Below are 15,393 nucleotides of genomic sequence, written 5' to 3' on the forward strand. Positions count from 1 at the left end.
TTAGATTTTACCAAAGTCAGACCAGATAACAGAAAGTAAAAGTTATATCATTTTCTGATTTTAAGAGGAAAGAACTTGAAAGGGAATAGAATAGGGAAAATGAATAGTTTGTCTTGATACTTTGTTCATTGACATTTTAAAATGAAATACATTATCAAGATATCAACTTGTGATCTATTTCTATTTTCAAAAATGTTTTTTGAAGGGAAATGGAAAGTGCAATATATACGAACAGGATATAAAGGTAAGAATTATGATTATCAAAACTAAGCGGGGAGAGTGAAAAATGACGAGTACGGGTCGTGTGGTCCAGTGGTTTGAGCATTGGACTCATAATCGCAAGGTTGTGAGTTCGAATTTCAACTCTGCCATTGTCTCCACTTTAATAAAAAGGCCCAAGAATGATATCTGTTGTCTATTATGTCAGCCATTATGGCTGATTAACCTAGACGTAAAATGTTTCCAAGGTAATTAGTTATATACCAGCTTGGCGTTTACCAGCAAAAAATGTTGTCCTGCCGAGTTCCTACGGGAGTTACCACAAACAGAGTTTTTTTTATCCAAACATGTGTACATATAATTACCAATGATACCTTAAGTATTTCCTTTTATTTCAATGTAGGATTAAAAAAAAACACTGTTGGAATTGAACCCCGTACCTTTACGCGTACTCTAGTCTGGTTGGTTTGACCACGGCGTAATCAGCATAATCAGAAAGTCTGTAGAACTTGGTAAATCGATATCATGGAGTCGCAGACAAAAACTGACAGGAAAATTGTGATCATAAAAAAAAATAAGTTTAAACTATGGACCTACTACTAGGTCCATGTTTAAACCAAACATTTGTCAATATCCATGCCAATTACATTCCCTTTGCCGGAAATCCCAACCGTTTGCGAATTCTGCTTAGAAAGGCAAAAATGGTTTTGACGGGAAATGGAAAGTGCAATACGAACAGTATATAATGATATTTGCATGGAGACGTATCATATAAAAGTACAGGTAATACATTGGCTCAGACAATACGAAATTCACTACAAGTGGGAAGATCATCGTTATACGGAAATTAAAAGACTCTTTAAAATATCAAGACCTTGTTCCCTAATAAGACAAGCTTTCCGAGACTGAATTCTTTCAATTCATTTCAATTCATTTATTCAATCATTTGAAAAAAAATCAATATTCTAATTAATGCATTTGAAATAAACACTCCCACACACCATCACACACTGATAATTATGATTTTTCAATGCAATTTTGTAATTTGGAATGATCTGGTGACGGTTGTGTTATAGGTACATCGAGCCCTATAACTCAAAGACAAAACCCCTGGGACAAAACACCCCATCTAAAACTTGATTTGAAAAAAGAGAAAAAATATCAAATTAACATAACGCTTAAATTTCATCGAAATCCAATGTAAAAAAGAAAAAATATGATATTTCATAATTTTACTTATTTTCGCAGGTCAAACATTGTATTATAGTGCCTCTAGAATTATCTTTCCACAATATTATCTATGTAGCACATGTGAGTATTTTTGTCTTTTTTTTAAATATGGATATACAAACAAATAAAGAAAGCCAGCATCCTTATGTAATTTTTTTTCATTGACATCATTAATTTTCTAAGCATATTTTCCAACATATACAAACTTAATGCATATTTTCTTAAAGAGAAATTGTGTTCTTGACACACAATAAAAAACTTACCAGAGAAGCGTGTCCTGCATAGTGATGTGTGCAAATACCTCGTCACCGATTTCAAGAAAATAAGTATCCATTGATATGAATCATGATTATCCAGCTGGGTTTTTTTTTTAATTCATCCATGATGCACTGCATTGCAAAATAAGATTCTGCATTATTTAGAAAACTATTTGACACAAATTCTCCTCTTATTTCAACTTTATCATGAATCAAGGAGATGAGGAGATATCACTACACTGTACATGCTGTAAAAATATTGGGTAAAGTTTTAACCAGCACGAGGGTAATTATGGTTCAAACCAATTTGGGGCAGTATTTTACCCAATATTGGAAGCATATTGTCCAGTATGGTTAAAAAATATGCTGCAATTACTTTAGAATTGGCAAAATTTTCATCACACTGGATAAATAAACATACCCAAAAGAAATGCCCAATGTTGGATGGACACATACTTACCCTCATGGAGGATTTTTACCCAATATTTTTTAGAGTGTAGTTACATGGTTTACAAATGGGGGGGGGGGGGGCTTGGTGTCATTAACAGGCGCATCAGTGAAATAAATTCAGGCGTAAATATATTTTTTTAAAGTGACTCGTAGTTCACAAGTTCATTTTGATCATAATCTTCTTCTCCTGTACTTGTTCGGTTACATCAACGAAACCGACACCAGACCGATCAAAGCTCTTACGTTATTTCGAATGACATATACCATCGTTCGATTAGGAGTCGACCTCGTTGGGTGTGACTGTTACCTATACTTCTTTGGTTTAAATCTACTTTCTTTACAGGTGAACTGAGCTTGACTTACCTTCCTTCCTCTTCCGTTTCCCGCCCTTCTACAACCAGAATCCCTGTGACTTGCTTCAAGAGTTCCTCTTCTTCGGGTGACCCGACCCTCGCCGATGGAAGCCGAAAAATAGCACGATCTGTACCAAATATAGCATCATATTAAAGCCTGGTTAATCCTTTGCACAGACCATGTATTTATGAGTGATGATGAAATCTGAGACAAAAATATGAATTGAATAAAATACCACGAGGCACTTTATTCTATATTCCTGGTGTGTTCGCCTGGGTATTGTAATAGCTGGCCCTCTTTTCATTGACCGACCATCGCAGTCGTATCATGATTGCTATATAAATATTGCTAACGACAGGGTGTCAGTCCATGCGGGTGATTTTTTTCTGTAAATGTAAGATAAATATACCATTTTTGAATTCATGGTCAGTTTTTCCTGTCGAGTAAGCAAGCAAGAGAGATAGAGAAAAAGAGAGAGAGAGGTGGGGACTGGTGTGGTGTGGGCGAAAGAAAGATCATCAATATTCTTAATTAAACTTACTAAAATAAGGGGGGCAGATGTTTTTTCTTTAATTTTCTTCAAAGTTTTAGTTTTTTGTTGTTTTTTTCATCTTCAAAACGGTATAACAACTAGGTTCTGACGTAATAGATATTTAAATGATCTAAGTCGTCAGAACAAAAGAAAACGGTGGGAAGGGGGATAAATTTTCTTAAAGTTCGACGGAACAAAGGATTAAAGAACGATATGGGGAAAATAGAACAAAATATCAAATAGATTACATATATATTTACAGAAAACCAAGCTAAATTTTAGACAGAAAAATAGATAATTTACTACAAAATATGATTCAGTATCGATGAAGGAGAAAATATCGATGAGGCTATAATCCTTGCTAAATAAATAAACGCTGTACTCATATTCATTATAATTTGTACTTTTATTATCAATTTGTATACTTTTTATCTAAAGAAAGAAAAAAATGTTTACTCGAATTGACTTGTAAATGAACGTTGCAAAATTGCATCATGAAAAAGAAAACAAATAAATGTAGAAAGCTTGCATGGTAAACCAAATAAGGCGTTTTCCCTTATTTATCTCCATTACAGAAAAAAAGTTTTTACGCGCCTATTTTTTCACCCATTTTTACGTACAATTGAAATAGAAACCAGATGAAGCGACCAGTATGTGATAAAGTACTCTGAACCGCAATGCAAACAAATTGACGACAGGTTTGATGATTTAATGAATCACTTCACTTGCCCAGGATCGACGGCCAAGATCATGAACTTTGACCTTTGCCACGTGCTCACAAGAAGGTCAACTGGTCCATCGAGTGTTTAAATCTCACTATAATATCGTTGATGGTTAAACCAGTATCCTCTGAAAGACCTTGACAGTCAAATTTAATAAATCAACTAAAACGCCTTCTCTAGTGCCGAGCTCGGGTGTTGTTGTAAACAAAAATGTTAAAAGGGATAAAGATCGTGTATATAGGTATACTGCAGAGAAAAGCAGGCCAAGAATGAAATTTTAAAGATCACTTTCAACAATTAATATGACACAAACAGTAACAGAAGTATCATGGATAATATCATCGTTGATGTTTTATTAATCTCTTTCAGTTAGGCAATTGTGATATCCCCCAATTAGCATGCCGTTTTCTATACTGCTGTAATTGTCTATCAAAAAAAAAAAATTATCTGTGAAAATCAAAATGAAAAACGACTGTTACAATTTGTAGATGAGTGCAAACTGACATGGAATAGCAAAAAGTCTTTCGTGATGATATGAAAGTAAAATGCTGTCAGTTCTTTTCTATGCAAATGTTTGTGTTTTGTTGAAGGGATACTCCAATCTGAGGATAATTTTATTTGAACATGCATTAAGAAAAATCTGACAAACAAAACAGTGAAAATTTGATCAAAATCGGACAGGGAATAACAAAGTAATGGCATCTTAAAGATTTGCATTATTCCGGTGAAACAGTTCTAGGCATGTCTTCAGGGATTTTATTTCTAGGCAAAAGGCAACAAGAATATGTACAAGAGGAGAAATTGCCACTCACAGTGCCTGAAGATGACTAAAAGAAAAACCAGTTTCTGTTATGAAGCTCTCCTCACTAGTCGGGGTTTACAAAGAAACTGATCCACGATGTGCTGCACTCGACCCAGGTGAGGTAAATGGGTACCGGTAGGAAGTGATTCCTTAAGAAGCTGTGTGCGCTATGAACGCCTAGCTTAGCCGGGTAATATAGGAGCGCCTTGAGCACCTAACAAGGTGGAAATGTGCGCAATATAAATATCCTATATTATTATTATTATTATTACAAATATACAAAAATAAAATCGGTATGAAATGACAATAAGTGCATAAGATATTCATTGCTGCAACTTATTTCATTATAAGGGAGACTTATTATTCACACATGTACGTAAATATGAAAAATATATGATTTCATATAATTATGATAACATAACAAAAAGGAAAGTGGGGATGTGACATGATCAACCGTTCTACTTAATATTCATGACGACATGCATATAACTGTTTTCACGTCATATTCAATACGACTTCGTTATTTGTTATCAGCTTTTGATGAATTTTTTTTACAATTTTTGCTCTGTGAATTTTACTCTATTTATTTACATATAAGCATTTTCAGCCCTGTGCATCCCTTTAATTTTCAGTCGGTTACGCATCGGTACAGAATTCAATTTTTAAAAATAAGATATTCGGTGAAGAGGATATGCAACATGCAATACTATATCAATAATAGCAACTTCGATTACTTGCAAAAAGAAATTGCAGCGCCAACATGATATTATACCCCAAGTTAAAGGTATACAAAAAAAGCTTAATAACATTGATCGATGATCAATTATGATAGATGATTAATCATTTCCTGTAAATGACGTAAAATGTTAGTTTCTCACCTGCAAAGTAGAATGTCAATATCAAAAGATGAATCCAATTCCTAAATTATCTTTAAAGAAAACCAAATCTAACCGACCGAGTTGCTGAGTCACAGTTAATCTTCTAATCGATCATGAACAAAGATGGATTAAAAACCAGAAGCAATCCAAGTCTCAGTGATCGGCGTGTGAAATGAGCAATAGCTTCCGATTTTTCGATCCAATGATTTTAACATTTTTTTAATAGGAAATATGGGTTATGCACGCACCGCAATAACCTCCTGTACTATGAAAAACCGCAACACGTATAAATAAATATAAGAGTGAAAAAGATCATATCACTGAAATTGTTTATACCTTGTTTTGTGATATTTGGATGACGAAGGGAATAGGGCGGAGCCAATGGGAGGGGCGGGGGAAAAGACCACCCCCTCTTTGATTTTTTCTTCAAAATTAATGATAAACAGTTTAACTATGAGAAAAGAAATAAAAGAAGGAAAAACGGAAAGAAGAATAGGAAATAGAAAAGATGCGTCGATCGTGGGGGGGGGGGGGGGTGATTGCGTCGAGAATATTGGGAAGAGCAAACATATCGATTTGCCTCTCCAAGTAACTTTGACAACTTGAAAATATTCAAATACGTTTATAAAAGCATTATAAAACTATTAAACTTGACCAAAAAATGTATCAAAACATTCAAAATTTTCATTTTTTGTAGCGCTTGAAATTCCGTATTATAATTTGGAGCGAAACATTGGGTCGATCGGATGTCTTTATTGTAAAACTACGGCATTCTTTAATTGAGGACTGCTTTGCGATACTGTAATTTATACAAAGTTTAAAGGCAATGACGTCATTTGGGGGGCTTGTCCCCTTCCCTCATTTATCAAATTACACTTGTGCCGCTCCTGTCAAAATATCACAGATTTCATGCGGTTTATAGTCATAGTCAATAACCTTGCCACGTTCCAAACATAAACAATAACAACGTGAGGATTTCTCGTTTTTATAATAAAGTATTGAGGTTTTCTTTACTTTTCATTACGATATTTTTTTCAATTTTCATAATTTCTGGAGCAATTAGACATACGAGTAAAGGTAAAAAATTACGATACAAAAGTGTTAATTCTGACTGGGCCATTATTGAAAACGTGGTATTTTAACCTTAAAACATAAACAATAAAACATGAAGATTTCTCGTTTTTTCTCATTAAGTATTGAGGATTTCTTTACTTTTCATTACGAAAGAAATTTTTGATTTCAACAATTTCATGAGCGATAAGGCATACGTGTGTATAGGGAAAATTATGATACAAAAAGTGTCAAATTATGACTTGTCCCCTTTTAAAAAGATGGTATTTTAATCTTAAAAGGTCACTGCATTGGACTAAAGTCATCCAAAGGACGACTAAAATCGATGTAGAAAATGAGCAATGTTTTGATAATATGTGGTTTCATGAATTGTTAAGTTGCCAAGTCATTATTCAATTATGAATACTTCGTTTACAATATTCCGTGGGCGTTTATTGTACGGAAATTTCCAACATAAAAAATGATGAATATTTCCAAGAGTATGTCTTATTTCAAGGTTTTGTTTATTAAGTATTTTTCGGGAGTGTCGGGACCTCGTTCTATCACAGACTTGTTTTGACAACACATTCTGTTTTTTTTTTTTGCAATTATCATTTCCCTTGAATATGAATTCTAATTGATGGATATCGTGACTATGTTAATTAGGTCAGAAAAGATCGTGACGCGTAAATTAGGGCAATTTAGCAACACTTCACCGACGCTTTTTATCATAATGCTGATGATCTCTTTTTTTTCGAAAGCTCGTCCTAACAAAGTAGTCTTTGTCGAAAAGCAGTGTCGACATCGACTCTGGACAAAGGACAGAGTTTATTTGCAATTGTTTGTCCGGTCGGAATCTGAAGACGATGTGCTGTCCCGGTAAACCAACCTTTCGACAACGACCTCTGATCTGTCCATTGTGTTTTGACGGGCATTTTCAGTAAAATTCTAACGTTTCAAAAAGTGTCTGCGAAATGGATGCTAAACTACGCTATTTGCTCCTGAACGGAAACTTGATTGTTCAATGTTTTTAACTGTCTCAATCTGGGGATGATACAATGTCAAACGCATGATTAGTATCATAATTAGCCCGCAATCCCACCTGGGGCCTGTTGCTTAAAAGAAAGTTTTTTTAAGGCAAATGTTTTGTGCAACAGGCCCCTGGTGTTGGAACCGCATGGCGCATGTACACAAATTAAGGTGTTACAAAATATTAGAGCTCGACCTCATTTATAAAATCAAAAGAATCTTCCTGTGTTTAGGGAGTCAATAGAGGGCGTTAATTCAATTCATTACTTGGAAACTAGTCTAAAAATATTAAATCTTGGGGTTCTATTAAAATTCAGGTCCCATAAATAAAATTTGGAAAAGCCAGTCTTGTAATACATGAGCCATACATAATTAGTTTTTATGAACAATATGGACCCTGGTAAATTTTACAAGAAATTTTTATACAGAGCATATTTTTTTGCTTGTGGAATCGACTTTAATCTCTCATTTTCTTTTGTATGTATATTTATGTATTTTCTTTGGTTGAGCTTCTACTTTCTACTTTTGTATAAACATGGGGGAGCGTTTCATAAACGGACTTGTAGGACGTTTCATCCGACAAGTCTTGTTTTATCAGACAGTTACCATAGTAACAGTGCTTCTTAGCCAATCAGTATCACGGAAATCTACCCCCTGGACATCTACCCCCCGGACATCCACCCCCCGGACTTCCACCCCCCGGACATCCACCCCCTTAGGACAAGTACCCCCTAGGACAAGTACCCTCTAGGACATCTACCCCCCGGACATCCACCCCCCGGACATCTACCCCCCGGACATCCACCCCCCGGACATCTACCCCCCGGACATCCACCCCCCGGACATCTACCCCCCGGACATCCACCCCCCGGACATCTACCCCCGGACATCCACCCCCCGGACATCCACCCCCGGACATCCACCCCCCGGACATCCACCCCCCGGACATCTACCCCCCCGGACATCTACCCCCTGGACATCCACCCCCCGGACTTCTACCCCCCGGACATCCACCCCCTTAGGACAAGTACCCTCTAGGACATCTACCCCCTGGACATCTACCCCCCAGACATCCACCCCCCGGACATCTACCCCCTGTCATTTTTTGGTCAAATTTCTCGTTCGTTATGATCGCTCACAGACGAGCAAAAATATATATCTTATCAATTCAAAATCAATTTAAAGATGAGGGGGTAGATGTCCGGGGGGTAGAAGTCCTAGAGGGTACTTGTCCTAGGGGGTACTTGTCCTAAGGGGGTGGATGTCCAGGGGGTAGATGTCCGGGGGGTGGATGTCCGGGGGGTGGATGTCCGGGGGGTAGATGTCCGGGGGGTGGATGTCCGGGGGGTAGATGTCCGGGGGGTAGATGTCCGGGGGGTAGATGTCCGGGGGGTGGATGTCCGGGGGGTGGATGTCCGGGGGTGGATGTCCTAGAGGGTACTTGTCCTAGGGGGTACTTGTCCTAAGGGGGTAGATGTCCGGGGGTAGATGTCCGGGGGGTGGATGTCCGGGGGGTAGATGTCCAGGGGGTAGATGTCCTAGAATCCTTCTTAGCCAATCAAAATCAAGGAAATTGATAATCCTCAATTATGTCGGCTTTAAAACTTTATTATGAAATGGAAAATTATATTTGTGAAACAAATTTCAGAGCAAATAAGTTTAGAAAGAAATGGTTTCATTTCAGAAACTTTTTCGAACAAGCTGGCAAACTGTCACATTGACAAACATAATTATTATCAGTGTTTATTTCATAGATATATGTATCGTTACTTGCCAAATTTGCTCTGGCTGCGGCAACTTGATTGTATAATAAGTCAGTTTGACTATATTATGTCTATACCATGATTATTTACTGCTTGTTTGAAAAATTGTAAATGTTTATATAGTGTAACTATGCTTTTTGAAAATAAAGAACCATGTGGAAGGGGGAAAAAATCAAGGAAAGTTGTCAGTTGTCTTAAAACTTAAATCATAATCATGTGATTTAAAGGTGAAAAAAAAATGTTGATAAAACGCTCCCCTGAAAAATGTATCTTCATTGTAAACTCGATTATCTGATGTCAAATGGGAAGTCAATGGGAATTCTGATGAAAAATCATTTTCTAAATTGTGATTTTCAAACGATGTATGGAAAATAATCAAATCAATCAAGTCATAGTACATTGTGGTATTTGCAATTTTGCAATCACTGTTCAAATTCGTGGTCTTTCCTCAGAGGCATCCACCGGGGGAAGGGGGAATAAAAAGTAAAAGTAATGCATTTTTTTATCAATTTAAGTATTGTCATATAAGTAAAAGCCCCATTATTTTTTTTTCACTATTTTATTTATTTTTTATTCAAAGTTTGTCCTCAAAGAATAATAATTTAATAAAGTTGATTGACAACTGATTTGATGCATAAGATATTCGTTGCTGCAACTTCATTTACTATAAGGGAAATGAATATCGTACGCACATGTATGAAAATGATGAAATAATTATGATTTCATGTAATAACATTTTTATAAGGAATAGTCGGGACATACATCATCAGCCTATATACCTAATGAATATTCAATATGACTTGTAAATAAATCTTTTCACAAAGTATTGCTAAATATCAAATTTCAATGACTTCGTTATTTGCGATCCAATTTTGATTAAATTTTCAGCGTTCTACTTAATGACTTTTACTCTACTTTATTTAGATATTTTCAGCCCGGAGTACCCCTAGCTTTAATGAAGGGGTATTTCAAGTTTAATGTTCGCATGTAACCCCCTCGTGGCCGGAACCGAAAGGAAAATTACCCCCTTAAGGAATTGTTATGCATGATGATGAAAGAGGGATTAAATTTTGCCTAAGACCTAAGTTTGTTAACATGATATGGTATTAGATGAATGAAGGATAATATAAAATATAGCCGTAATTTCGTAATGAATAAAAACACCCAAAGCGATTTAGATCAAGACGTATGTTAAGATGATTATGGGTAGGCATACATGAATGAATAACATTGAAAATGGCCTTAATTTTGTGATGAATAAAAACACCAAGAGCAATCGCTTCTATTACAAGTGACTCGCGTTGGGATTGACCTCTCTAAAAAGATGGAGCACAATGGAAAACAAACCCCTCCCAGACGGAAAAAGGTAACTGAAACACTTATGCGAGGTGATTATTACCCATGATGTTGTTCACTAGCGCGTATACATAATGGGGGAGGGGCCATGGATTCCCCCCCCCCAACAAAATAACAATAAAATAAAATAGAATAAAAAAATCAGGGCTAAGAGAAAGAAATAGGAAAAACAAAAGGAAATGGGTGAAATGTGATATTTCTTTTAATTTTATGTCAAATCTACCGCAAGTTTCCTATTAAAAAGGTCCCTTTTTTAAATTTGCCCATACATCATGTCTGACCCTTCAATTTTAAAGACTCATTATGCTACTGATATTGATGTTACATAGGTAATGCTACATGCTTGTAAATCGATTCTGACATTCATCATTATAAAAAACTACTTAATACAAAAACAAAATAAAAAATGTATTTTCTCCTTTTCCGTGTTCCCTATTTTTCTTTCTTATGGAAAATTATCAATGTGTCAGCAGATGGATCTCAGATTATGATTTTGTTTTCCCTTCAAATGTTTTATCCCATTTAAACCATCGTTTGTCCGTAACGACCTCCATAACTCGAAACGTTTGTTTGAAATAGCTCTTATTGATCTGTCTATAATAATAAAGAGTCTACTGCAAACTTTGGTTTATTGTATGTTTCAGTTTACTTCATAAAGTTAATTTCTCTTGTACTACATTTAATTTCCCTCACTTTATTCATTCATTCGATCCATGCGGTTGTTATAAGCTACATGTTTCAAGGCACGGATGGTGTTAAGATACAATCATGTATAATTCAAACGTAAGTTCATTAGTATCTTCTTACATTCATGAACAGAAGCAGGGGCAGTACTTATGACATTTTCATAGGCATTGCGGGATTGGGTTGGGGGGGGGGGGAATAACCTCTTTTCACGCAATTTAGATTTACATGGGTAACATAGAGTTACATAACCCATACCTCTATTTTCATGCTTCTATTTCACTTCCCTCCCCTTATTTTCTATATTTTTCTCCCCTTTCTTTCCACTTCTTGAAAAAAAAACCCCATCGGGGTAGCTAGTCACCTCCCTGTAACGCCCCTAATAGGGCTGAAGCACCCCTCCCCTCGAACCGAAGATTTTTCTGGGCGGGATACTGTAAATATTAAACACCATAAGCATAAGTGGCACCCCCTGGAAATCAAGTTGGTATGCTAAAATCACCTCCATTTTGTAGCGAACCACCTTTTTATTTTTGCTTGTCATTTTTTTTATTCAAAACTAGCATCCCCGCATCAAAATCGTTCACAGACCCCTGCCCCAGTAGCACACCCCTGATTTAGGAGTGAGTGCGTAAAGTGTGATTTTGTCTATAGGAACCCCGATCATGCAAACCAGTGGCGTAATGAGCCAACAATTTTGAAGGGGCGAAGTATGGCGCGTCGGGCAAAATTTATAAAAAGTTACGAGCGAGCGAAGTGAGCAAAAATTCGGATATTCTTATAACAAAAAATAATTTTGTGGCTGATCTTGAAATAATATTCAGAAGATGATGCCATATTTCACCCTTCCCTCTTCCCATTTCTCTATTTTTCTTGGTCTTGGTATTTTTATCTTTGGAGGGGGGGCAAGCGCCCCAAACCCCAACCTGTACGCCATCCTGCATTGACGTGGGTGGAAAAAAAATCAGTAATTACACACTCACCTATATAGTCAAAATATCATTCAACTTTCTCAGTTGAGTTTGTTGATTGGATCAACAAAATCATTGTTCACAACAAGGAAATTGAGAACAAGCTCGCGTGAAAAAAAAAGAACATTAGAAATGTTGACATTGCTAACAAGCACAAAGAAAATATGCTGAGAGAAGGTCAACGTGAACTGGCGGTTTACTTTTCATGAAATTAGGGAAAAACCGGGTTTCGTGTGTTTTTACTCAGGATGTAAGCTTCCAGAATATAACCAACTGTTAAGTATCATTTATAGTTTACGTTTAAGAAGGGAAGCAGTTACGGTAATGTAATATTACCAGGAAAAGTTCCGAAGATATATGATTATGTTATAGCACAGAAAAATCTCTATTCGTTTCGAACCACCGAGGACGTATTTTTATATAAGGCTGTTCAGTTTCCTCAACTTGAATCAGATTTTAAGTAACGAACCTCACATGGACGACGACCATGGCGAATACGACTACTCCTGCTAATGTTCCTTCTGAGGAGGGAGAACAACCGTATTCATCTGCTTCTCTCGCCATCATATCCCTGATCATGGGGGTCATCATCGCTGTCACAATCGTCGCCAACTTCTTGGTGATTTTAGCCTACAGCCGCGTCTCCCAGATACGGGACAAAGTCGGCAATCTGCTCATCTTGAATCTCGCAGTCACGGACTTCATGGTCGGTGTATTCAGTTTGACTTTTAACTTTGTATGGCTGTTGAGAGGCTTTTGGCCACTGGGTGAAGTCATCTGTAAGCTCTGGCTGGTCCTGGATTACACCATATGTTGGATGTCTATGATCACGCTGGTCCTCATCAGTTGGGACCGTTACTGCTTGGTCAGTATGGGTCTCAAGTACAAGACATACCAGACGAAGAAGCGGGTGGGACTGATCCTCGCCGTCGCTTGGACTGTCGTTCTTCTTCTTGTCACTTTGATCGCGTTTGCTTGGAGTCCAATATCAGGAGAGTCCAACATAGATTATGACAGAATGTGCACCATGGAATTCATAGTTCTGGGCTACGCGCCTCTGGCTATTAACATGATCCCGTTTGGGATATTGCTCGTATGTGTAGTCATTCTGAATTCATATGTGTACGCTAACATCTATCAAAGGTCTAAGGTTAGATTGAGTCACATAGGAAAAGATAAAGTGAAATATACTACTACAAAACTCGACGGCAAGGCCAACGGGTCACCTAGCGTCTCATCAAACATGACATTGACGACTGAACGCTTGTCAGGTAACACGGAAGAGATCGAGGCTGCAGAAGCAACTACACTCAACACCCTCGAAAAGGGTGAAGACGTTGCAGAAAAGGAACGGATAACCCTTGCCCGACACAAGAAAGCGGCTATCGTTCTCAGTATCTTGACGGGAGTCTTCGTGGTGTCCTGGTTGCCTTACATAACAACAACAGTGATCTACGCCATGTGTATGGATTGCGTGTCGGATACCGCTTGGGAGGTGACTGAAGTGCTGGGATGGTGCAACTCGACCATAAATCCGTTCATATACGCTGCCACCAATCTTCAATTTCGTAAAATCCTTCGAAGATACCTCCGTGTTGATCGATGGTGGTGTGGGTCAAAGCGGTCTTGACGACGGTGTACCCTGATACGAGTGGTCAGTGAAGTTAATGGTGATGGTTGGAACTGACCAACGTGGTAATTTTAACATGAATATGCGGTCCAGTCTTATTGATAGCCGTGTATTTTGAATTTTAATTTGAATTAGAATTTTAAAAACCACATAGCAGCCAAGACTTGTTCTTCCATCCCATCTCGTTGGTTCCTGAACTGAGAGATTCAAACTTAGTGGAATCCATTTAAACCAAAAAATGAAAATAATATCCAAACTAGTGATAAACTATATACTTATTTCGTATTATTTTCTTCATGTTTAAATACTGTATTGCATGGTGGAAAATAAATTATCCACCAACTTTAGCATGTTTTGTATCCTTGACTATCCAGTGATAGTTGTACATATTAGAACTATACCTCTTGATTTTAAATCAACGTGGAGCGTTGTGGCCCAGTGGATTGGTCTTCTGACTTTTAAACAGAGGGTCGTGGGTTAGAATCCCAGCCATGGCGTAATTTCCTTCAGCAAGAAATTTATCCACATTGTGCTGCACAAAACCCAGGTGAGGTGAATGGGTACCTGGCAGGAATTTATTCCTTGAAATGCCACCGCGCTGTAAAAGGCTGCGGGGCTAAAGCCAGGGTGATAATATCCAAGTCCTTTGGAAGCGCATAGGGACGTTATTACATAATGTAATATGTGCTATACAAGAACTGCATTATGATGATGATGATGATTATTATTATTAAATTTGTGGTTTAATTTCACATATTGAATGCATTGAAAATGTTATGCTGATAATTATGTGCATACGCATGTACATATGATGTAAAATATGTAACAAAGAGTATACGTAGAATACGAGTATACAAAGAATAACAACGAGAAAGGGGGGAACACATAACTATGATGCTCTGTAGGCCTACATAAATAGTGCCTCAAAATAAAGAAAAAATTGAGATAATCATAATTGTGATAATGAACCAAAGGGTATCATTCAATACACATACCTATGGTGAGGAAACGTTGAATGCAAGGACCCATATTCTATAAGTCCGATTTAATTTAGGACATGGCCTTACTCTGTGCCAGTGGACTAACTTGGGAGCAACCCCACATCAAGGGATATGTATACAGGGTTATATAAAACGTGTACATAATTGTACTACCATATCACAAGTTACATGTCGATTGCTGTCTTGTTTTGCCATAAAAAAATACTGAATTACATACAGTAGCGTGGTTGGGTTGACCGACCATATTGTTGTTTTAATTATTTGATAGAAATTTATTGTGCACTAGTAGACTTGAAATTTGTGAACCGCTAATATTTATTTGGAATCATGGAGAAATCAGACTCATGTTGAGGCGGAGCACAAAGCGAAAATATAGCCCGTTTCCTTTATGTGCAATCGTTATTTTGTTGTTGTTGTTGTTTTGATGATGATCCTTCAATGTCAGGATTTTATAGCAATAAATTT

At 37.0% G+C, this 15,393-nt stretch overlaps 1 protein-coding gene across 1 annotated transcript; it reads left to right on the forward strand.

The window, feature by feature from the left end:
* Positions 1-12,724: 12,724 nt before the first annotated feature.
* Positions 12,725-14,401, forward strand: LOC121406478 (muscarinic acetylcholine receptor M1-like). The gene has a single exon (XM_041597489.1). The coding sequence runs from the start codon at positions 12,785-12,787 to the stop codon at positions 13,925-13,927; it is 1,143 nt and encodes a 380-aa protein (XP_041453423.1). The 5' UTR covers positions 12,725-12,784; the 3' UTR covers positions 13,928-14,401.
* Positions 14,402-15,393: the final 992 nt, after the last annotated feature.

This window comes from Lytechinus variegatus, chromosome 1 (assembly GCF_018143015.1).
Source record: "Lytechinus variegatus isolate NC3 chromosome 1, Lvar_3.0, whole genome shotgun sequence".
NCBI lineage: Eukaryota > Metazoa > Echinodermata > Echinoidea > Temnopleuroida > Toxopneustidae > Lytechinus > Lytechinus variegatus.